The sequence below is a fragment of the Salvelinus sp. IW2-2015 genome, linkage group LG6.2 (assembly GCF_002910315.2).
Source record: "Salvelinus sp. IW2-2015 linkage group LG6.2, ASM291031v2, whole genome shotgun sequence".
In the NCBI taxonomy this organism is placed as follows: Eukaryota; Metazoa; Chordata; class Actinopteri; order Salmoniformes; family Salmonidae; genus Salvelinus; species Salvelinus sp. IW2-2015.
In genome coordinates this window covers 9,922,406-9,946,712 of record NC_036846.1, presented here as the reverse complement: position 1 = coordinate 9,946,712, position 24,307 = coordinate 9,922,406, and the positions used below count along the sequence as shown (strand labels likewise).

Genomic DNA, 24,307 nt, shown 5'->3' with positions numbered 1-24,307 from the left:
TTAAGTCTTGTATCCCCTGTTTGGTTTGTTTAGTTATGGTGTGGGACTCGAGAGTGGGACTATGCGGGTTTAGACTCAGAATCATAAAACACAGGACGAGATGTTAAAACTGTCCATTGTGCCAATAGATGGTATGCACTCACATGAGATTTGCCGTGATGTTGACAGAGTGGCATGGGAGGTTTATTTCTTAGACTGGGTTAAGATGTCAATTTTGGGACACATCCTCAGTAGTGTGCCTTCGAATCAGTGGGTGTTTCGGCCTTTAATCACTAAACACCCTCATCAAAGGTGGCCAGCTAAAKGGTGATCAAGCCTTAGCTTGTGTCCCATGACCAATTAAGATTTCCCACGGGACTATGCAAGGCAGGGGCGTCCTCTTCCCTGAGCCAGCCCTACAGCTGACCGCATACCTCATATGCCCTCCTCAAGTTGGAGGGATCTGAATTGGGTTCTCAGGTGGGGGTGGGGGGTCATGAAGTTATAGCCCAGCAAGGGTCCTTCCGTTTGATCCAGATCCACTGGCTGCCTCTTTCAGCTGCTTGAGACACTGTTCTGACGGTCTGCCGCAGAGCCTGTCCATGGATTCCAAGTTCTTTCAGCAACCTGATGGTGGAAGAAGCCACGAATCCTCTGCATCCCACTTCAACTGGCCAGACTTTATCATTCCAGCCACGCTGAGTTGCGTCTGCTGCCAACTCTGTGTAACGCAGTTTCTTACGCTCGTAGGCCTCTTCAACAGAGTTTTCCCACGGGACTGTGAGCTCTATGATGTACACAGCCTTTCATGAAGGGGACCAGAGTACCATGTCTGGCCTAAGGTTGGTAGAAGCAATCTCAGGTGGAAAAATTAGTTGCTGGCCAATATCGACAAGCATCTTCCAGTCCCCGGCCATGACTAGGTGTCCAGTTTCTGGCTTCGTAGGAGGATGCTCGGGCCTTTCTGTCCCTCCCGGATGAATGTTGTTGTTTTGACGGGATTGCTTGTTTTTGGAGGTAATGAATTGGTTGCACTCCTCTTGGTCTCAAGTGCTGCAGCCAGGCTCTTGAGGACCCGATTGTGCCTCCAGGTGTAGCGGCCTTGTGAGAGGCTGGTCTTGTAACCTGTCATTATATGCCTGAGAGTCGCTGGAGCTGGGCAAAGGGGGCAGGTCGGGTCCTCGCCATACCATTGATGTAAGTTTTTTGGTGATGGAAGCACATCATAAACAGCTCTTATGATGAAGCTGATGTTGCTTGCCTCCATTTGCCAAAGCTCACTCCAGTTGATCTTTCTCCTCTCCAGGCCTTCCTTCCTCAAATCAAATGAAGCAAGAAGATCAAATTCTGCCTCTTGGAAAATACAATATGACAGTGTTGTTGACATGGAGCAGAGCGAGGAGCCGCGCTGAACGACACTGAACACAAAGGTCACAGTGGTGATTCATTCAAAACTGGTGGCCCCCCAACTAAACCAATGGGACCTACACACATACGACACATGGCCTATTGTACGACTTAAACTAGACACATTTTGATTCCTGCACGCGTTTCAAATCGCATGTTCTTTTCATGAGAGTAATGCCCTGGCAACCCAGTGACCCCGTGCGTCTATGTATTTGGCATGCATTACTCACAGCTGCCAAACTTCAGGGGACATGAGTGGAAGTCCATGGGGAAGTCCTCCAGATGCATCGGACACTCTGCRTGAACCGTCAACCTAGATACAACACATAAAGCCCAATGCGTCACTGTAGCATCCCAAAACATAYATACAGTTGAAGTCGGAAGTTTACATACACCTTATCCAAATATATTTAAACTCAGTTTTTCACAATTCCTGACATTTAATCCAAGTAAAAATTCCCTGTCTTAGGTCAGAGGATTGCCACTCAATTTTAAGAATGTAAAATGTCAGAATAATAGTAGAGAGAATTATTTATTTCAGCTTTTATTTCTTTCATCACATTCCCAGTGGGTCAGAAGTTTACACACACTCAATTAGTATTTGGTAGCATTGCCTTTAAATTGTTTAACGTGGGTCAAGCGTTTCAGGTAGTCTTCCACAAGCTTCCCACAATAAGTTGGGTGAATTTTGACCCATTCCTCCTGGCAGAACTGGTGTAACTGAGTCAGGTTTGTAGGCCTCCTTGCTCACACACCCTTTTCCAATTCTGACCACAAATTTTCTATAGGATTCAGGTCAGGGCTTTGTGATGGCCAGTCCAATACCTTGACTTTGTTGTCCTTAAGCCATTTTGCCACAACTTTGGAAGTATGCTTGGGGTCATTGTCCATTTGGAAGACCCATTTGCGACCAAGCTTTAACTTCCTGACTGTTGTCTTGAGATGTTGCTTCAATATATCCACATCATTTTCCTGCCTCATGATGCCATCTATTTTGTGAAGTGTACCAGTCCCTCCTGCAGAAAAGCACCCCCACAACATGATGCTGCCACCCCCGTGCTTCACGGTTGGGATGGTGTTCTTTTCAGCTTGCAAGCCTCCCTCTTTTTCCTCCAAACATAACGATGGCCAAACAGTTATATTTTTGTTTCATCAGACCAGAGGACATTTCTCCAAAAAGTACGATCTTTGTCCCCATGTGCAGTTGCAAACAGACTTTTTTATGGTGGTTTTGGAGCAGTGGCTTCTTCCTTGCTGAGTGGCATTTCAGGTTATGTCGACATAGGACTTGTTTTACTGTGGATATAGATACTTGTGTACCTGTTTCCTCCAGCATCTTCACAACGTCCTTGCTGTTGTTCTGGGATTGATTTGCACTTTTCACACCAAAGTACGTTCATCTCTAGGAGACAGAACGCGTCTCCATCCTGAGCGGTATGACGGCTGCGTGGTCCCATGGTGTTTATACTTGTGTACTATTGTTTGTACAGATCAACGGGGGTCTGAGGTCTTGGCTGATTTCTTTTGATTTTCCCATGATGTCAAGCTAAGTTTGAAGATAGGCCTTGAAATACATCCACAGGTACACCTCTAAATTATGTCAATTAGCCTATCAGAAGCTTCTAAAGCCATGACATCATTTTCTGTAATTTTCCAAGCTGTTTAAAGGCACAGTCAACTTAGTGTATGTAAACATCTGACCCACTGGAATTGTGATACAGTGAATTATAAGTGAAATAATCTATTAAACCAATTGTTGGAAAAATGACTTGTGTCATGCACAAAGTAGATGTCCTAACCGACTTGCCAAAACTATAGTTTGTTAACAAGGAATTTGAGTAGTGGTTGAAAAACAAGTTTTAATGACTCCAACCTAAGTGTATGTAAACTTCCGACTTCAACTGTATATGTTTAGTGTGTTTGGTAGTGTTAGAATGAACAAGCAATGCATTTGTACCAAACAAACATGAGTGCCTCTTTCAATCTAAATGTAACTAAGGTTAAATCAATAATTAAGCAGGACCAGGGTTGATGGAAAGTAAAGGGATAAAAATGCTTATAGGGTACACACTGAGCATCCCCARATTATAGTGGGCAATTTCTGAAATATATTGCACTATGTGAAGATGCTCCGTGTCTATTTCCATTCCTGCCAAATGTATTATTATGTTTACCTTTATTTAAGTGATTAAATTCAAATGGCCTCTGATTGGGCAATATTTTTCTTCGGTATTCTGAAAGCACTTGCTTGTCAAAATAATGGCCCTTTTGGCACCGAGTGAGTAAAATCTTGCAATAAAGCCACTAGCGCAGATTCAACCCTCTCTCAGCCTCATCACAAAATGTGTACCTATAGATGAGCTATAAAACTGCACATTTTTCTCCCTGCATCATGGCAATATGTGTAGAATTTCAGGAAATTAGCTTTAAAACAGCAACATTTTCTCTCAGCCTCATGGCAAAATGTGTAATGTGGGGCGGCAGGTAGCCTAGTGGTTAGAGCATTGGAGTAGTAAACGAAAGGCTGCAAGATCAAATCCCTGAGCTGACAAGATAAAAATCTGTCGTTCTGCCCCTGAACAAGGCAGTTAACCCACTAGGCCGTCATTGGAAATAAGAATTTGTTCTTAACTGACTTGCCTAGTTAAATAAAAGGTTAAAAAAAAAATCAATTAGCTATAAAACTGAGATGTAATGAGATGTGTTTGGGTTGAGGTGACATTGGGGAGACTGGTATTCCTGTATTTTCCTGTTCCACATTAATTGTAAGGCCCTGAGATAGACTAGCATCCTGTCCAGGGGGTATACTTGAACATCAAGCTGCCTCAYGCTACAGAAACAGGAGATGGGCTCCTATGAGCCGTTCCGACTCCCACAAGACAAGGCTTTTACTTGAAAGAACACAAGCTAAACCTGCTACGTTAATAACATTTCATTAAACTGTATTTTCCCTGGCAACCCAGTGACCCCGTGTATTTGCCTCATGGTGTAAAGCAGGGTGCCATCGTCTTGAATCCTCAGTAGTTTATTGGGCATGGTCATGTTGTGAGCCACTGACTTCTTCCCGTTGTGGAAGAACGTGTCTGGCGTCCATATTTTACTGGCCATCAAGTTGTTCAGCCGCAGTATGTTCATGGGCCCGTCGAATTTTAACCTCTCATCTTTCCAGCTTTGCCGGAAGAACACGTCTATTGTGTATTCCTGTGGGAAGAAATAACATTGTGGCTACAATCAACAATGTCACAAATGAATATCACAGGTACAGACAATGCCACCATAAATTAATCTCCACATAAACATAGCAAACGTAATATTTCTGCACTGTGAATATGGAATACCTGCTCCTTAATTTAAAAAAAAAGTGGCACTTCTAATGACACCGTACTATCCCTACTATATGAAAAATTCTATGAAGCAGATAAACAACAAACACAAGCAGCGCCTAGCGAGAGGCTTTGAAGATATCCTGTGGTAAACCAAGGTGGATGGCACCCTCTCTCTCCCTTCCACTCCAGGCTGTGCATCCCATATAACATCCATTACTGACTCACTGCGCCTCCTCCATGCACTTGGGCCTGCCATTTATCCACACTGGATGTTTTTTTTTCTGGTGATTTATTTCAGAGTGGAGCAGCCTCTACAAGGTGAGGTCCCTGGTCTTAGTGTACTGTCTACCTACCACGCCTCTCCGACCCCACTGACCATGTTTACATGTGCACATCGTTCCAGATAGTAGCTCATATCCCGCTTAAGGTCTTATCTGGGATAAGCTGTTTACATGCACCTTTGATATCCCACTCATGAGTATCCCTGTTTCCATGAATAAACAGAATATTCCTCATTTAAGTGTATGGGTTAAATTGAATAGTAATATGGACAGCTGCTGTAGGCCTATAATCTCTCACATATAGCRTAATATAATATTAACTCCTGCAGAATTATGCATTTCTTGCAGTGAAATTATACAACAAATGTTAATTTTGTCTCGAAAACATATTATTTCTTTCTTTCAGCATCTCTTTAGAAAATGTGAATGTTTGTGTAATGTGTTAYGACACTGTTATGCAAAAAGGCAGTTTTTCAACCACATAAAATATGCACCCAAGATGACTTGAAGTCGTTTCAGAAATGTGTTTCATCGTTTTCTCAGCTTTTCATTTCCTTAAAACTGGTCAAACTGATGACATTTTGGACATTTTGCACAGGACCAATCTTTCCACTGTTGCGTTTTCCCTCACGGCCCCTAAACAAAACAGACAACTTTACCAGTGTTACCTAGATTACTAATGCATTCAGTCTATTAGTCTTCTGGGGCAACAAGTTATGACAGAAGAGAAGCTGCATGTATCAAACTATAGTTGACAAACAAATGTCAACCAAATGTCCGAAATTGTAAGCAGAAACTTGTCTAAATTAGGGGTGAAAGTTCCCAGTAGTAAATAATAGTATGAGAATTATAGTAGGCTAAATTATTATGGTGGATCGAACTGCGCAGGTAGCCTACATTTTGAAGTGATTCATTTGATAATCAAATGAGAACATCATCACATAACACCCATGAAATGCAAAACAGCCTGTTCAGACTGCAACAGTAAACAGGATAAGATGTTTACATGCCACACTATCCTGTCTTAGATCATCATATCCCAGGAATCTAATCCGTCCTTCTCCAAATCATGCCTTCAAAAGGATACCGGGCTTGTTAAGGGCTCCAGGGCAAACGGTATTGGAAGAGGTATGCGTTTTGGTGTTCAAAATCATATGAGCTGAAATAAAATACAGTATAGGCCTTAGGTGTGAGGTCCAGCATATTACATCTTATGAGACCATATGGGCTATGCAAACGGTCAATTCATCATTCTAACTTTAGCCACTAGCAATTTGATGGCAACAACAGATAATGTATTATGCGCTTTATATATTTTATATGCAGCTCGTGCAGCTCCACTGGACAATCTTTGGGAATTCCCTACTATGTTGAGTTATCGTTCATATATCCCAGCTACCAACAACCATGCACAAATCCTTATTGTATAAATGCAAAGCACAAATTTTAATAAATAAGAATACAGTTAGTCTCCCTAGGATTTTAAGTCATGGTGTTGCATCAAGATCATCGTACACATCTTACAATAATGCTCCTTGCCATGATATGGGACACTCGCCTAGTGAATACTTAATAGTTGTCCGTAATGTATATTTTGCTATTCCATTAATGAGCTTTTGAATTCTGCATTGCATTTCAAACATCATAAATGTTTAATCATTAGCAGCGGAACCATAATGTTCCTTTACAGAATGGCTTGTGCTGAATATTGTCGTTTTAAAGGGTGTGTGTTTTTTCAAAAACAAGCCCGAGATAAATGAAGTAGTGAGTTGAATAAAGAGTAGATCTTCAATAATTCATAAGACAAAACTGTCGAAGGAAGAGGGAGAGAGAGAGTCCAATCAAAAACACATATTTTGACCAATTGGTAAAATAATATGTTACTTGTGTAGATACTCGTCTAAGAAAACCAATCGTCCAAACCCCATGTCTATATCATAATATGTTTAAAAGTTATTGGAGCTTTAGGGTGGCCCGATTTAGGGTGACTAAATCAATGGAGGCCAGAGAGAAAGTGGTAAAAACTCAGGAAAATTGCATCGCTGAATTAAGGCTACCTGACAGGCTCACTTTCCCATTAAATTTGTCATCTTTCCTCTGAAATCCACAGGACATAAAACAATATAGAGGTAAGATGGATATCGATTTTGAGACATGACATTTTTGTATACGCTTTTCATATGAACTTGAAATTCCTGTTATTTTTTCAAAGATTTCTCACAAAAACAAGCATATCTCTGCCTTTACCAAGTTTTATAATTCTGCCCTTGAAAAGAAACTAAGAAAACATTAAAAGAAGGGAATGATAGGAGAATCTGAGATATATATATATATATATACAGTGGGGAGAACAAGTATTTGATACACTGCCGATTTTGCAGGTTTTCCTACTTACAAAGCAATTTGTAAGGTCTGTAATTTTTATCATAGGTACACTTCAACTGTGAGAGACGGAATCTAAAACAAAAATCCAGAAAATCACATTGTATGATTTTTAAGTAATTAATTTGATTTTATTGCATGACATAAGTATTTGATCACCTACCAACCAGTAAGAATTCGGCTCTCACAGACCTGTTAGTTTTTCTTTAAGAAGTCCTCCTGTTCTCCACTCATTACCTGTATTAACTGCACCTGTTTGAACTCGTTACCTGTAATAAGACACCTGTCCACAACATTCAATCAAACAGACTCCAACTCTCCACAATGGCCAAGACCAGAGAGCTGTATAAGGACATCAGGGATAAAATTGTAGACATGCAACAGGCTGGGATGGGCTACAGGACAATAGGCAGCAGCTTGGTGAGAAGGCAACAACTGTTGCGCAATTATTAGAAAATGGAAAGAAGTTCAAGATGACGGTCAATCACCTCCGGTCTGGGGCTCCATGCAAGATCTCACCTCGTGGGGCATCAATGATCATGAGGAAGTGAGTTATCGCCCCAGAACTACACGGCGAGGACCTGGTCATGACGTGGAGAGAGCTGGGACCACAGTCTCAAAGAAAACCATTAGTAACACACTACACCGTCATGGATTAAAATCCTGCAGCGCACGCAAGGTCCACCTGCTCAACGCCAGCGCATGTCCAGGCCGTCTGTAAGTTTGCCAATGACCATCTGGATGATCCAGAGGAGGAATGGTGAAAAGGTCATGTGGTCTGATGAGACAAAAATAGAGCTTTTTGGTCTAAACTCCACTCGCCGTGTTTGGAGGAAGAAGAAGGATGAGTACAACCCCAAGAACACATCCCAACCGTGAAGCATGGAGGTGGAACATCATTCTTTGGGATGCTTTCTCGCAAAGGGTACAGGATGACTGCACCGTATTGAGGGAGATGGATGGGCCATGTATCGCGCAGATCTTGGCCAACAACTCCTTCCCTCAGTAAGAGCATTGAAGATGGTCGTGGCTGGGTCTTCCAGCATGACAACGACCCGAAACACACAGCCAGGGCAACTAGAGTGGCGCCGTAAGAAGCATCTCAAGGTCTGGAGTGGCCTAGCCAGTCTCCAGACCTGAACCCCAATAGAAATTTTGGAGGGAGCTGAAAGTCCGTATTGCCAGCGACAGCCCCGAAACCTGAAGGATCTGGAGAAGATCTGTATGGAGGAGTGGCCAAATCCCTGCTGCAAGTGTGTGCAAACACTGGTCAAGAACTACAGAAACGTATGATCTCTGTAATTGCAAACAAAGGTTTCTGGTACCAAATATTAAGATCTGCTTTTCTGATGTATCAAATACTTATGTCATGCAATAAAATGCAAATTAATTACTTAAAAATCATACAATGTGATTTTCTGGATTTTTGTTTTAGATTCCGTCTCTCATAGTTGAAGTGTACCCATGATAGAAATTACAGACCTCTACATGCTTTGTAAGTAGGAAAACCTGCAAAATCGGCAGTGTATCAAATACTTGTTCTCCCCACTGTATATGTTGCTGTCCCAAACGGAGGCCGGACAGTGAAATAGCAGTCAGGATGAAAAAGAGTAGAACATGTTAGCAAAGGTAGAGACACAATGTGAATATAGACCAAATCTTAAGGAGTCAGGGTTACTGGGGCTTTGATGCTTCACTAGAGCCAAGCTAAGCTGCTTGGAACGAACACAAACACCGGTCCCATTCATTTGGCACCAAACTGAAGAAAACAGACCGAAACAGGAATGGGCAAACGGAACATGTTTAATAAGAAACGCTCCTTTTCATTTTCAGTTGCAAAACGTTTTGATATGGTGTGCCCTAATGAATACGACCAAGACTAAGTGGTCCAAATAAGTGACAAAAAGGAAAACGGTGCCAAGGTTTTGCAATGAAGCAGTAAACAAAACACCTGTAATGACAAAATCATGATTTGTTTATTCTGTGTTGTTGTGTAGTATATAAACTAAGGGCTCAGTTCCACCAAAGTTCTGTGTAGTACCATATTATCCTGTTGTAAGAATGGTTTAGGCTATTTACTCCCCGTTTTGATTGTTAAAAAGTACAGAAACTAATCACAAGAACCAATTTGGTCCTTTACCCTCCTATCTTGTTTATCACAATTGAGTTTTCATGGTTATCAGTTGCAGAGACTTCTGAATAGTGGTACAATGATTCAGATAAAATGAATTTCCCCTACATACAGATACGCTATTTTAAATTGAAAAGTTTCTCATAGCAGGAAAATAATCCGGCAGCAACAGGAAATGAAATTATTATGTGGATTATAAATTAATGGACATTTTTGTTAAGTGGAAATTACAAACTTTAGAATCCTTTTTAAATCTTGAACACATTACAAGTTTACTTTCTATGATGAATGTGTAACCAGGCCAGCCCAGCACAGCTCAGTTTGGGAACAAGGTACTAAGATTAGAATGTGGTCTCACCATGTCTGTATCTGAAACTGGGCCAAAGCTGGTGACGTAGACATTGGTATTCACCTCTGTTATACGATCTGAAAAACATAACAAAGATAATTAATAAAGAACAAACAAAGGCTGATCATGAGACCATTTCTTCCTGGCTGAACATGAATAAACCTGGAAAAAATACTATTATTACAGATCTAAGAAGGACTGTAGCTCATCTTTTGAGGGGTATTTCCCTGCCTTGCAATAAAATATCACTTAGACTTTTACTCCTAACAACACCATCCTATCAGGCCTGCCTGTAACACCATCCTATTAGGCCTACCTTTATTCAGAGCGAGTGAAAACAGTACACACATTTTGCTTTCTCTCCCGAGTTCTTCTTTCATTAAGTTAATCTCTAACATGCTTGGGTAATTTCTTTAAAAAGCTTTCAGACTTTACGACTATGTTATCCCCTCTCTGCTGCACACACACAGTAACTCACACACACACAGTAACTCAGACACACACACAGTAACTCACGTGTATTCTAAAGAGCTTCTCATTGGCCTAAAATAATGTGAGTGCTCTCATACAAGGTGACTAGGCGAGGCAAAACAGGCCCAGTGCGCTCACCACTCCCTGTTCACTGCGTCTGCTGACAAAATGCATCCAGACATGTAATGGATATGCTTAGTTATTTATGAAGTTGTGCATATTGAGAGGAACAGGCGGATCGGTGGGTAATGTGTGCAATAAATGTAGCAATACATACACTGGATTGCATTATAAAGTAGGTGTTTGCGTGTGTAAACCAAACACGTGCAGACACACAATAGATTAATAAATACAACGGAGGTGTAGAAATCTGAAATATGACACCAGTGACAGTGACAGTGACCCCGATGTACCCCATCTTAATGCACTGTTTTAATGTGAAGCCTTTACAATGCAGTAATACCATGTTTATCCTGTGGATGGAGATCCTATAATACACTGCTCTATGATTCTATGGTCATACCTACAGTCAATAACTCCATAGAACCAGATCATCACCCATAACAGTGGACACAACAGCAGACATGCTGCGTGTTCATATTCGATCGAACATTAAACCAAATCGTGAAAAAACAAAACAATTACAGCGTTACGTACAAATGATGCATATTTAATAATAGCCCAAGTACAAAAGGAGCGTCCCTTGGGGACAAATCACTTGTTTATTACATTGAAAAAAATCCAGAGTGCATTTGAATCCCAAAGATGTGAGGCCACTTTATTTATCGTACCATGTAGTGCAGGTTCACTTCTTCAGCTCAGACGGACCAAAGCGAGTGGTTTAGTCATGTTTCCTTATAGCTTGTCATGTATGTGATTTAGAGCTGTCAATTGTCTAACTAAACTAAATGACAATAGTAAACACCCAAACTGAAGATGCGTGCACTATTTATAGTTGAATACAAAAATAGCATCCATCTATAAAGTGAGATATTGTTCTTTCAATTAACATAGAACAGGGTTGAATTAAGAGAAAAGGGTTGACAATCATACCCAGCCTTTTTTAACTCTATATTAAGGACAACTAAATGAACTAGGAAGCATGTATATGACCTGCCTGGAAGGTAAACTTTAGATATCCTCCAATATAGCTGCTCTGAATGACATGAATAGTTCCACAATACTGTGTTGACAGAGGATACAACTCATTAGTTAGGAGTGTCAGTCATTCAGGCAATTCCCTAGGTGCACATGTGAGGGGGTGGGCTTGTGTGCTCCTGACCCTCGTACGGACCAGTGAGCAGCTAGCCCTGGTTAAATAAGACTGGAAACCCAGAGGATTAAAGGGGCATGTTTGCAGGCTATTCTGCTGCTGGATTGGGTAGTCTTCAACAACAGCTCACCCACACAGCTTCTGTTTTAGCGATTAGTAGTGACGTTGTTACAGCTAGTGGTTACGATACATTTAAAGAAAACCTGGACACAAAGCAAAGAGAACTCTTGGAGAAATTCTGTGGGGAAAATGTAATGCACTTTCTAAAGAAAGGCAGACACTATTAATCTGCATCATGAAAATATTCWGTTATTTATCGCTTTCGAATACAAGTTAAATGACTCTCTGGCATCCAACGTCTGTCAAACAGATGGCAAAACAAATGCAGCTTAGGCATCAATTCATATTTTCTTCATAAGCCACTCAATTTTGGGTTGCAGAAGTCTGCGGATGATTCCGTACCTCTAGGCATGAAGACATTTTTCCCATAGAGAAAGTATGTCAGTGCTACTGTACCACATACTGCCATCCATGCCTTTCCCCGACGCCAAAGACTATCACCATATGGCTGATGCTGTTCTGGGCTGATGGCCCCTTGAATATCTGTTTAAATGTAAAATGACACCAGATCCTGTGGGAGGCCCAGGCTCTGTGCCACCTGGAAATCAAATCAAATCAAATGAGATACAGAGGGATGGAGTGAGAGGTGAGGGATGGAGGAGGGAGGCAGATGCATTTTTTCATGATGGAAGGAGATGCTTTCATAGCCATACAATAATTACACTTAGAGAAATCATTTTATGAATTGTTGTAGTTGCGCTAGTAGTAGTAATAGTCGTATTAGCGGTAGTAGTAATAGTAGTATTAGCAGTAGTAGTAGTAGTAGTAGTAGTAGTAGTAGTAGTAGTAGTAGTAGTAGTAGTAGTAGTAGCAACTCACAAAGACACTACACTTCAAGCAATAACTACAGTATTTGGCCCTACAATTCCACTTCTTCCCAATGCTTCTATATATAACATTTGATCGTAACCGTTTTTCTTTTTTCTCCAGGTCAGTTGCCACTAATCCACCCCATCATTGATTCATCATGTGCTGTGTTGTTTAACATCTCACCTAGAGACTCATTCACCTTCAGCTCAACCTTCCCCTAGAAGGCAGCATGATCATTATGTGAAGGTTTCTGCAGACAGTGTTTGGATTTTTATGAGCTTGTTAAAGGCTAGAACACACACACACACAGTTACGCACACGCCTCTCGGAGGAGGGAACACAACACCCTGCTACACTCAACTCCCCGTGGAATGAAAGAGGTATGTGACTGTAGGTGCGGGTAAGGATGACTGAGCCAGAGAATTTKACCATTAACAGGGAATTTATTCCTTCACACGGTAATTTTGGGAAAAAGGGGCTGGACGGAACCAAAGCAAAGAAAGTTAAAGTTAAAGAGMCCCCTCTACTACATTACCTACCTACCCACTACTTATCTATTCTTAACGCCACCTGGCGTGCTAACCAAAATRCAGGGGGTGATCCGCCCAGGTCTTACCTAATGTGCATAGACAGAGTACATACTACGGGTATATGTATGCCCGCAGTCTTCTTGCCTAAGCACTCCTAAGGTGTCTTCCCCTTCCCCCCTGGGAACAAAAACAGAATAATTACTAACGTAAGTAATCAATTTAAATAATCAAAACACAGTTCTTGTGACAAAAACATACTTCAGCAGGACCGGTTACAAAATAGTTTACAAAAACCTATCTGAGCAACAACCAASACAGAACATCAAGAAGCTCCCCCTCCTAACAAAGGAACACTGGCTTGTAAAACTGCAGAAGGAGTCTGTAATTGAAGACAGCTGTATCCTTTGATGAGAGGGCGGGGTCACAGCTCCAATTATCAATGGGGCCGACCAATCAGCTGCTTTGGACTTCAGGAAGCCATCCTGAAACACATACATACAAACAAACCCACAACACAGAAACTGGGGAATGTAACACACACGTCAGGTGTCCAGGGGGTGAGAGATGACTCTTGGRTCTAGCTAGCCACTGGCCCCATACATAGTTAATTACATGGAACGAGCCGGTGGTGGTCAACAATGAGACGTCTGATACATCAACCAATGTCCATGATGACGCCTGAGGGCCGGTGTTCCATCACACAACACCTCCCCATCTGGAACGTGTTCTCCTTAAAGATCTTAGATTGGCACAGTGAAATTTTGGAGCTAAACTGTGAAAATATGAACCCTTTGTGGTACATTTTATTTATAAACAAATGACACAAAGAAAAACATGGATGTCGCCACAACTATTCAGGTTACTAGTACTGTATCTCTGTTGACAGTAGCATGGTATCAGGTTACTAATATCTCTGACACTAGCATGGTATCAGGTTACTAGTACTGTATATCTGTTGACACTAGCATGGTGTCAGGTTATTAGTACTGTAACTCTGTTGACACTAGCATGGTATCAGGTTACTAGTACTGTATCTCTGTTGACACTAGCATGATATTCAGGTTACTAGTCACTGGTTCTCTGTTGAACACTAGCATGGTTTGTCAGGTACTAGTACTGTATCTCTGTTGACAGCTAGCATGGTATCAGTATCTAGTACTGTATCTCTGTTGACACTAGCATGGTAATCAGGTTACTATACTAGTACTACTGTTGACACTAGCATGGTGTCAGTTACTAGTACTGTAATCTGTTGACACTAGCATGGTATCAGAGTTACTAGTACTATCTCTGTTGACCTACTAGCAATGGTTCAGGGTTACTAGTACTGTCATCTCTGTGTCGGACACGGCATGGTGTCAGTTGCTAGTACTGATACTCTGTTGACACTAGCATTGGTATCAGGTTACGTACTGTAAGTCTCTGTGACACTAGCATGGTTCAGGTTACTAGTAACTGTATCTCTGTTGCACTAGCATGTGTGTCAGGTTACATAGTACTGTATATCTGTTGACACTAGCATGGTGTCAGGTCACTGTAACTGTATAGTCTGTTGACACTAGCATGTGTCAGTTACTAGTACTGTATCTCTGTTGACAAGCTAGCGAGTGTCAGTATTCAGGTCTATTACTTAGTACTGCTATATCTGTTGACACTAGCATGTGTCGGTTACTGTACTGTATCTGTTGACACTAGCATGGCTTCAGGTTACTAGTATGTATATCTGTTGACACTAGCATGGTATCAGGTTACTAAGTACTGAGCTCTGTTGACCACTAGGTTTGGCTGTCAAGGTTATTAGTCACCTTGATATATCTGTTACACCTAGCAAATGGGTGTCAGGTTACTATACTGATATCTGTTGACGACTAGATAGTGATAAGGTACTAGTACTGTTGACACTAGCATGGTATCAGGTTACTAGTACTGTATATCTGTTGACACTAGCATGGTATCAGGTTACTAGTACTGTATATCAAGATAAATGCAAGATAAAGGCGTCTGCCATTCAACTGTATTAGGGCAACATTTTGGAGGGACAGTGGAATCAAGCAGTCTCATTTTGACTTAATGAGTGGGACCGTTTTTACAGAAATGTATGGAAACTTTTGCCTTCTTCAAGGCCAACAGGTCACTGCGCAATAGCGAGCAGTATTTTTCCCACAGTCTAGCTAGCTAGCTTTTGTTGTCGGCTAGTTTGCAGCGGCTGCAGCAGGTGTTATCAAAGAGGATGTTGTTGCTAATTTGTTAGCTTATCACTTTTCAAGAATACATTTAAAAAATAAGTTATTTTTAAATTAWCATTATCTGGTGAGTGGAACTKTGTTTTTTTTTTGCAGCGCGCTTGCTATTATTAGCCATCTCTTTTAAAATTACTTGTGTGAAACAATGCTGCATTTAAATTGGAACTGACAATATTTCAGCAACATGAAATCTTATTAAAATCTGTATACATTTATACACCCCCAGGAAGAATATGAAACCAAAAAGAAAAATTCTGACAAGCGACCGCTTAGATATGGTCATTTTTGCRTTTTCATAAATTCTTAGAATGTTTGGGAAATACGTACTGTATACTAAGGCATTTGTGAAAATTCTATAGCAATATAGAATGGGAAAGTTGGCGTGCGTTTGGACAATTAATAGACACTGGTGTAAATAAAACCGAATAAAAACATCTGTCTTGTCTAAGACAGGAGTCCACCAGACTGGTGCGCTATAGTCAGAGCAGCTCACAGATTACTAAACCTGTACATAGCCCATCTATAATTTAGCCCAAACAACTACCTCTTCCCCTACTGTATTTATTTATTTATTTTGCTCCTTTGCACCCCATTATTCTACTTTGCACATTCTTCCATTGCAAATCTACCATTCCAGTGTTTTACTTGCTATATTGTATTTACCTCGCCACCATGGCCGTTTTTTTGCCTTTACCTCCCTTATCTCACCTCATTTGCTCACATTGTATATAGACTTCTTTTTCTACTGTATTATTGAATGTATGTTTTGTTTATTCCATGTGTAACTCTGTGTTGTTGTATGTGTCGAATTGCTATGCTTTATCTTGGCCAGGTTGCAGTTGCAAATGAGAACTTGTTCTCAACTAGCCTACCTGGTTAAATAAAGGTGAAATAAAAATAAAAATAAATAAAATAGTAAATCAGAGCTACAGTAGACCTTTATACAAACAAGCCATTTGCCACACTGGCCTGCCATCATTCACTTTGAACTAGACTTGCAGTCGCAACAGCGCGAATTTAGATCATTATCACCAAAAGCCACAAAATACACCTGAATGGATTTCTGCGAATGTGTAAACACCACGGGAGTCTTCTTACGTTTGGGAAATTTAGAGTTTTATTGATCTAACAATTATGAAGAGGTAAGCTCTCTCTCCCTCAGGCACATCAACAAGATCAACAACTAACATTAATGCTACACAAAGCAAGATGAGCTAAAATCGAACGAAGGAACATTAGATAAACCCTCAAACTTTTTCAACTARTTGGCCATCAACATTGCACTGATAGACGATGGGGAACTGTAGCCCCCTTGTCCTTCTGCAGCTTGCCTGCCAATGCATGCTTGTCCAAACCAAGCACCCAAGCTAACTGGCTAAAGTTGGCTAGCTTGCTGGCTAGCTACTTCCAGACCCAAAATGAGAAAACACCTCACTCTGACCATTCTACTTTGCGTAGCAGAGCTGGTTAGGCTGTTTATACATGTCATCTAGAGTGTTCTTGACTAACTATGACTTTTTTTGCAGGTGTTGCGAGTTCGTAAATTCATCAGTTGTTCTGCGCTCTGGCACACTCAGACGAGAGTGCTCTGAAATCAGAGTAACGTTAGATAGCCAAAGTAAATTTGCAAACAAAAGAGATACTGTATATGATATGAAAACAGTCATTCAAGTTTTTGTTAGCTAACCAAATGACACCTGCATCTCTAGCTGTGTATAGCCACCAAAAAAACGATATGAGGGGAAAAAGTCAGTCACTCACCCACTACTCCAATGGCATGACATCCTCATAGCAGCTATCTAGCTCAAGTTAGGCTCTGTGTTTTTAGCTTGCTACATAAATAGATACGCTAACCTATTAGCCACGTTATGGCTGACTTGTGACCATCGCACTTGCTAGTTTGATTGTATTGCCATTCCCAGCCTTAGTTACATTCGTCCGTTTTTGCCCAAAATATTGAGTCATTGAATCTGAACAAGTGCATCCTGAATGGAGGCAGCAAACAATGTACCAGGCCACCTGTGATTTACAACCTGATAGCAAAATTTTTTGGACTACCAAGAAATGTATTGGTGAATTATATTAATCATTCATTGAACTGCATCCATCTATTCAGCCAACAATGCCTTAGTGTACGTTATGGATCATTGAGAACCTAGAACCTATTTTAAAACCACGTATAAACTTGGTTTTGTAGCATAAACTGGGAATTGTATATTTTTAAAGGATATTATGATTGTCTGTTTGTTTCATATCTGCAAAGTAGTTAAAACGCTGTCAGTTCCACTTTAAACTTGGTCACCGGTTACTTTGTGTGCTAAACGTGAAATGTTTTTTGCAATTAAGTAATAGTTGTAAATGTCAGTTGGGATATGCTTAATGGTTGTGTTTTTGTATTATTATGATTGGGACCTACTGGCTTATAATGTCCAAGTTTAAGGACTGCTTATCTTTAACATCATGCTGTGTGTGACTGCTGTCTTTCCATTGGTTCTATGCAGTGATGTAGTGGTGCCAGGAAAAGTGGTTAAACTCTAATTTTGCCCAAACGTTCCCAAAAGGCCCGCCAAGTGTTAAAAATCCTATATTTTCCTATGTTTTTTATGAGTTTTGCTATAGATTTGTCTGATTTTCACTCTCAAAATCAACTTTTTTTTATAGAAAAAAAATACAAAAATGTTATGGTCTAAATCCACAACAATGCTTAAACCACGTCAATCTAATTGGTTGGGCCTATCAGGGCCTGGCTCCCCAGTGGGTGGGCCTCTTATCCACCCAGGCACATCGATGTCTACGCCCCTGATGCAAACAGCAAATCATGACAATTGCGCATCATAAATAGCCTACTAACCAACACTTCAGACTAAACTTTTTCAATGCCTGGTTTGCATACCCATTGTTGCCTTAGTTAGCAGTTACTGGTAGATCTCATATATTGAAACGTCTTTCCAACCCTACCGGCTACCGACGTCATTCTGTGAGCTCCTCCATGCCTAAACCAGTTGAGAGCTGCACGCTCTTGCTGCCTGCTGATTATATTCCGTTGAAACTAAGCTGTGTGCATGTAAATATATTTCACGTGCTTTGCGATTGTATAGGCTACTTTGGCCATGATTTCTCGCACAACATATATGATACAGTTGAAGTCGGAAGTTTACATACACCTTAGCCAAATACATTTAAACTCAGTTTTTCACAATTCCTGACATTTTATCCTAGTAAAAATTCCCTGTTTTAGGTCCGTTAGGATCACCACTTTATTTTAAGAATGTGAAATGTCAGAATAATAGTAGAGAGAAYGATTTATTTCAGCTTTTATTTCTTTCATCACATTCCCAGTGGGTCAGAAGTTTACAAACACTCAATTAGTATTTGGCAGCATTGCCTTTAAATTGTTTAACTTGGGTCAAACGTTTCGGGTAGCCTTCCACAAGCTTCCCACAATAAATTGGGTGAATTTTGACTCATTCCTCCTGACAGAGCTGGTGTAACTGAGCCAGGTTTGTAGGCCTCCTTGCTCKCACACGCTTTTTCAGTTCTGCACACAAATTGAGGTCAGGGGTTTGTGATGGCCACTCCAATACCTTGACTTTGTTGTCCTTAAGCCATTTTGCCACAACTTTGGAAGTATGCTTGGGGTCATTGTCCATTTGGAAGACCCATTTGTGACCAAGCTTTAACTTCCTGACTGATGTCTTGAGATGTTGCTTCAATATATCCACAATTTTCCTCCCTCATGATGCCATCTATTTTGTGAAGTGCACCAGTCCCTCCTGCAGCAAAGCACCCCCACAACATGATGCTGCCACCTCCGTGCTTCACAGTTGGGATGGTGTTCTTCGGCTTGCAAGCCTCCCCCTTTTTCCTCCAAACATAATGATGGTCATTATGGCCAAACAGTTATATTTTTGTTTCATCAGACCAGAGGACATTTCTCCAAAAAGTACGATCTTTGTCCCCATGTGCAGTTGCAAACCGTAGCCTGGCTTTTTTATGGCGGTTTTGGAGCAGTGGCTTCTTCCTTGCTGAGCGACTTTTCAGGTTATGTCGATATAGGACTCGTTTTACTGTGGATATAAATAGTTTTGTACCTGTTTCCTCCAGCACCTTCACAAGGACCTTTGCTGTTGTTCTGGGATTGATTTGCACATTTCGCACCAAAGTATGTTCAGGAGACAGAACGCGTCTCCTTCCTGAGCGGTATGACGGCTGCGTGTTCCCATGGTGTTTATACTTGCGTACTATTGTTTGTACAGATGAACTTGGTACCTTCAGGCGTTTGGAAATTGCTCCCAAGAATGATCCAGACTTGTGGAGGTCTACAATTTTTTTTCTGAGGTCTTGGCTGATTTCTTTTGATTTTCCCATGATGTCAAGCAAAGAGTCACTGAGTTTGAAGGTAGGCCTTGAAATACATCCACAGGTACACCTCCAATTGACTCAAATCAGAAGCTTCTACAGCCATGACATAATTTTCTGGAATTTTCCAAGCTGTTTAAAGGCACAGTCAACTTAGTGTATGTAAACTTCTGACCCACTGGAATTGTGATACAGTGAATTATAAGTTAAATAATCTGTCTGTTAACAATTGTTGGAAAAATTACTTGTGTCATGCACAAAGTAGATGTCCTAACCGACTTGCCAAAACTATAGTTTGTTATCAAGAAATTTATGTAGTGGTTGAAAAATTAGTTTTAATGACTCCAACCTAAGTGTATGTAAACTTCCGACTTTAACTGTACATCGTATAGCTCCACTACACTACTTTGATACCCATCAATAGGTATTAAGAAGCGAGTATAAACAATGCCCACTGAAAAAAATGTGGGTATACGGTTTATGCCTGTGTATACCCTCCACTACACCACTGGCTCTTTGTGTTTGAGAAAAAGTGCACMCTCCTACACGCTGGTATTACGGTTGCTGTCCTTTCAGAATCACGAACCTGTCACACACTGAAGGCCTGTAGTTCGCCACTGCGCAAACATGGCTCTAATAGATATAAAGGCTGTTAAGATATACATTTTTCAATAAAGGACTGTATACATTTGGCCTGGTGAAGTGGTTTAATGCACTGACTAGATGGAAGCTGATAATTATGAGTTTTTTGCTCCGCTGGTCTCGGCTGGTCTCACGATGAAATTACAAGCCCTCACTGTTGACACTAGCATGGTATCAGATTACTAGTACTCTATCTCTGTTGACAGTAGCATGGTATCAGGCTACTAGTATCTCAGTTGACACTAGCTTGATTATGATGTCTGATATTGGTGATACAGTAGCTGTGTGCTGGGTCGGGGTCCACTGTCAAAGTGCACAGGTCAACKTTTACTGAGGAGGAGGACCGAAAGCAACAAGGGTTAAGACATACTAGAGCAAAAAGGATGGGCAGATGATTGCCCCCCTTCACATAGTAGAACAGAACTGACAAAACAATATGGAGCTGATATACTGTTAAATCAACGGACATTCATTCTTCTATTTCCAGGCATAATCGTAACCACAGATTGATGGAGTGGACTGCACTGATCTGTCCTTTATAAAGCATGTCTGTGTCTAGTGTAGATCCCTAACTAGACCGKCATGCCACCACACAGAGCGGGTTTTCCCAGGTGGCCAATGGGCTAGCGCAGCAAATAGCCCATCTGAAAAGACGCCAAACAACATCTTAATCGTGTGGATTGAAAGCAGCTGTAACAGGACATGGCAGTTTCCTAATAAATTGTTAAGGGGACCCTTCTATGTATGATGGTGAAGGGCAGCTGAGTGTCGATGCGGTTTCCTCTGGGGAAACGTTGTTGAAAAGCCTCCTGCTGCCTAGACTACACTACTTTCAACAAACAGGCAGGAGGGTAATCAAATAGTAATCTTCCCTTTATAGAGCACTACTTATGACTAGGGCCTATAGGGCTCGGGTCAAAAGTAGGGCATTGTGTAGAGAAAAGGATACCATTTAGGACACAGATTTGTACTGAGGATTTGGGATAACAAGCCCACTGATGACCAATATGTTAATGTGCAGCACCATTAAATGTAATGAGAAAATATTAGCTTATTTTTATGACAATCACTTTGTTGTCATGGGGGAAACATTGTCTGAACTGCGTTTTGCTTCTCCACACAAATGTATGCTAGGCACACAGCCACACTACATGATTTATGATCACACTATTTCACACATTACAAGACAAGTAGAYGCATAGCTGGCACTATTTCTTCTGCATGCTGACGGAAATACTGTGAGGAATACTGCCACTAAACCTGACTGGATAATGAATAAAATGAAGCCAACAAAGTTAAAGTCATCACAATCTGTGATGTGAATTTATGCCATGTCTTTCTAAAATGTTTGTTCACAAACTGGAACCGTATTCATAGTGTTTCAGAGTAGGAGTGCTGATCTAGGATCAGGTCTCCCCTGTCCATGTAATGTTATGAATTATGACCTAAAATGATAAACTTATCATAGATCAGCACTCCTACTCTGAGACCCTTTATGAATACAGGCCCTGAGCTTGTTTTGTCATAGTTAATGAAGCCAAGAGATATTCCTTACCCCCAAGGCCGGGTCGAAGACGATTATCATAGCCATCTAGAAGTCTGTCAAGGATCCGTGTGAAGAGAGTGATATTGTTCTTGAAGGCATCTGTTGTAGGATCAGYAATCACTGGCCTGGGAGACAGACAAGCCAGATTGATGAGGCCTTTGCATAGTTATTCCAGAGGGAATGAAAGAGGAGTTAAAGGTAAAAGAACACACACACACACACTCCCCCTTTCCCAAGCACCCTCCCAGATGACCCAGTTCTGTGCTGAACATTTGTGTGCCATCTGAACACAATTGAATATGCAAATGTCATCAGAGCTGTATATTCATGAATCCAATAATCGGAAGAGGCATACATTCATTAAATGTGCTCTCATTGCATGTGATTGATGTGGATAATTACTTGGTTAATCAATTGACTGACATATTGCATCCTTGATTGATTGTATACTAATATCAGTCTACAAGCTATATTCATGAGGGCTCTTGCTACAGTGACATAAGTGCAATGTGCCACAAATGCTGGAACCATGAGACTTCCTGGTCAATTTGAGAATTACACCACCTTACTAAAATAAGCTGTGTTACACTGTATAGGCTATACACTACAGATACTGTACGTTGGCCATACAGTACAAGGTCCCACTTTACAAAGTGTCCCAACAACAAACGTATGCATTCCTATAGTAGTTACATAGGTACAATTGAGATAACTGAGTGATCTCATGGAATGTCATTCCTTGAGCATTGAAATCAAGTGCTATTTACATATTAGTGACTCACGCTCAATGGCATCTGAAGTGAGCGCTGCTTTTTCAGACTGAGAGTAGTGACTGTACTCTATCGCCACCCACAGGAACATAATCAGAAAATCACCCACTTCATTAATCTCACAAAGCCCCCCACGTCGACAAAGCCTGATTGATGTTCACCATGCTAAATATATAGGCTATTCATAGGTTAGGCTACTAAAACATAGTATCCCTACATTCGGTTATTGTAGTGTACAAAACTAAAATAATTCAATTCCAAAASCCAGATATAGTTGTATACTTTCAGTCTTCCTGTGTAATGTGGCAAAACATAATTGATCAAAAAAAGATTATTCAAGGACTTACCTCGTTTGCAAGAGGAGCGTCAGTGTGAGGCAGATGAGTAGACATTGAAAAATGTAGTCTCTATTCCTCATAGCTGYATGTACACCTACACACCCGGGAAGACAATACATAATGGTGCCATAATGGATCAGCTGTTGATTTTGCGTATCTTGTTCTAGGTGTAGGCCTATTTCTATGGGAATATATKCAAATKAACACACAATAAACACAGAGAATAAATACCTAGATACAGTATTACTGGAAATAACTCATTTGAATGAGCGTATAAAAAACATACATCACATTTAACATTTACACCATGTTAACTAGGGAGACTGCAATTAKAATTAATTGACACATAGGCCTAACATGCCTCTGTTGAATAATCATTCCCACTGTCTAACACTAAACATTTAGCGTTGTTCAAAAGAGCGTCTCCTTCTCAACCACCGTTCTAAAATCCCTTGCTCGTGTGCAGAAATGTTTAAGGGGTATCCCCACTGAGATAAACTCTACATGATATCTAGGCTAGGCTACTTACGATGTATGAGATCAGCRGAGACACAGACAGGAACTCTCATATCTTTCTCATCACAAAACGACTTTTCATCAGCGAGGAGACTCACCTGGAATGCAGGACGTAGCCTAATTGCAAGCAATTATTCGTACAGAAATTGAGCCAGATGTTAAAGTTGAACCCAATGGAACCACTACGATGTGCCGACTCTCAAGATGGAATGAGCAMGCCGCGCGAAAATAACGAGTGATACTTATCATAAATTCAATAGATCACAGTTATGGCAAATTATGCACTGTCTTAATAATTTAATAGCGGATAAATGCATAGTCCTTGATGTCACTGGGTCTTGTTCAGCATGTCATATTTTCCAATTCTGCTTCCAATTCAGTTTACCTCGTGASAGGGGAAAGGCACACACGCTCAGGCGATTCTCTCGCTCCTCTCTCACACACGCACGCACGCACACGCACGCACACACACACGCACACGCACAACTATAAAGGCGGATGCTAAAGATTGATTATAAACTAAGGTTTTAAACAGATGTAACAATTTTCCAATTAATTAAAAACATTTAATTAGTACACATTAAGGTTGACCAATATTTGCTTATACATTTAAAATAAACATTTCTGTAATATTCTTGTTTAACCCAGTAACTACACAACAGTAATAGCATAATACATATGTAATTACACAAGGGTGTTGTGTATACTGCGTGGCATTTTATTACATATTTATTGTTTTTAACAAAATAAATCTGCTAAATTAAACACTATGAGATGAGCTGTAACCGCCCCTGAGAGAAAAGGGCTTAGGAGGAGAAAGACCTTGTTTCTGCA

The 24,307-nt window shown here is 40.8% G+C and overlaps 1 protein-coding gene across 3 annotated transcripts in view; it reads right to left on the bottom strand.

The window, feature by feature from the left end:
- LOC111965810 (gamma-aminobutyric acid receptor subunit alpha-2-like) overlaps nucleotides 1-23,887 on the bottom strand; it is a 58,076-nt gene extending 34,189 nt beyond the window's left edge. Inside the window, exons 1-6 of one of the 3 annotated variants that reach the window (XM_023990128.2) lie at nucleotides 23,572-23,887; nucleotides 22,967-23,051; nucleotides 21,859-21,974; nucleotides 9,865-9,932; nucleotides 4,367-4,587; nucleotides 1,617-1,699 (exon numbers count right to left, since the gene is read on the bottom strand). In XM_023990128.2, the coding sequence (XP_023845896.1) occupies nucleotides 1,617-1,699; nucleotides 4,367-4,587; nucleotides 9,865-9,932; nucleotides 21,859-21,974; nucleotides 22,967-23,037 (559 nt within the window). In that variant the 5' untranslated portion in view covers nucleotides 23,038-23,051; nucleotides 23,572-23,887. Of the gene's footprint in view, nucleotides 1-1,616; nucleotides 1,700-4,366; nucleotides 4,588-9,864; nucleotides 9,933-13,145; nucleotides 14,111-17,063; nucleotides 17,270-21,858; nucleotides 21,975-22,966; nucleotides 23,052-23,571 lie in introns of those variants that run through there. The other 2 variants (XM_023990129.2, XM_070444236.1) reach the window with 2 other exon arrangements.
- Between the last annotated feature and the right edge of the window lie 420 nt (nucleotides 23,888-24,307).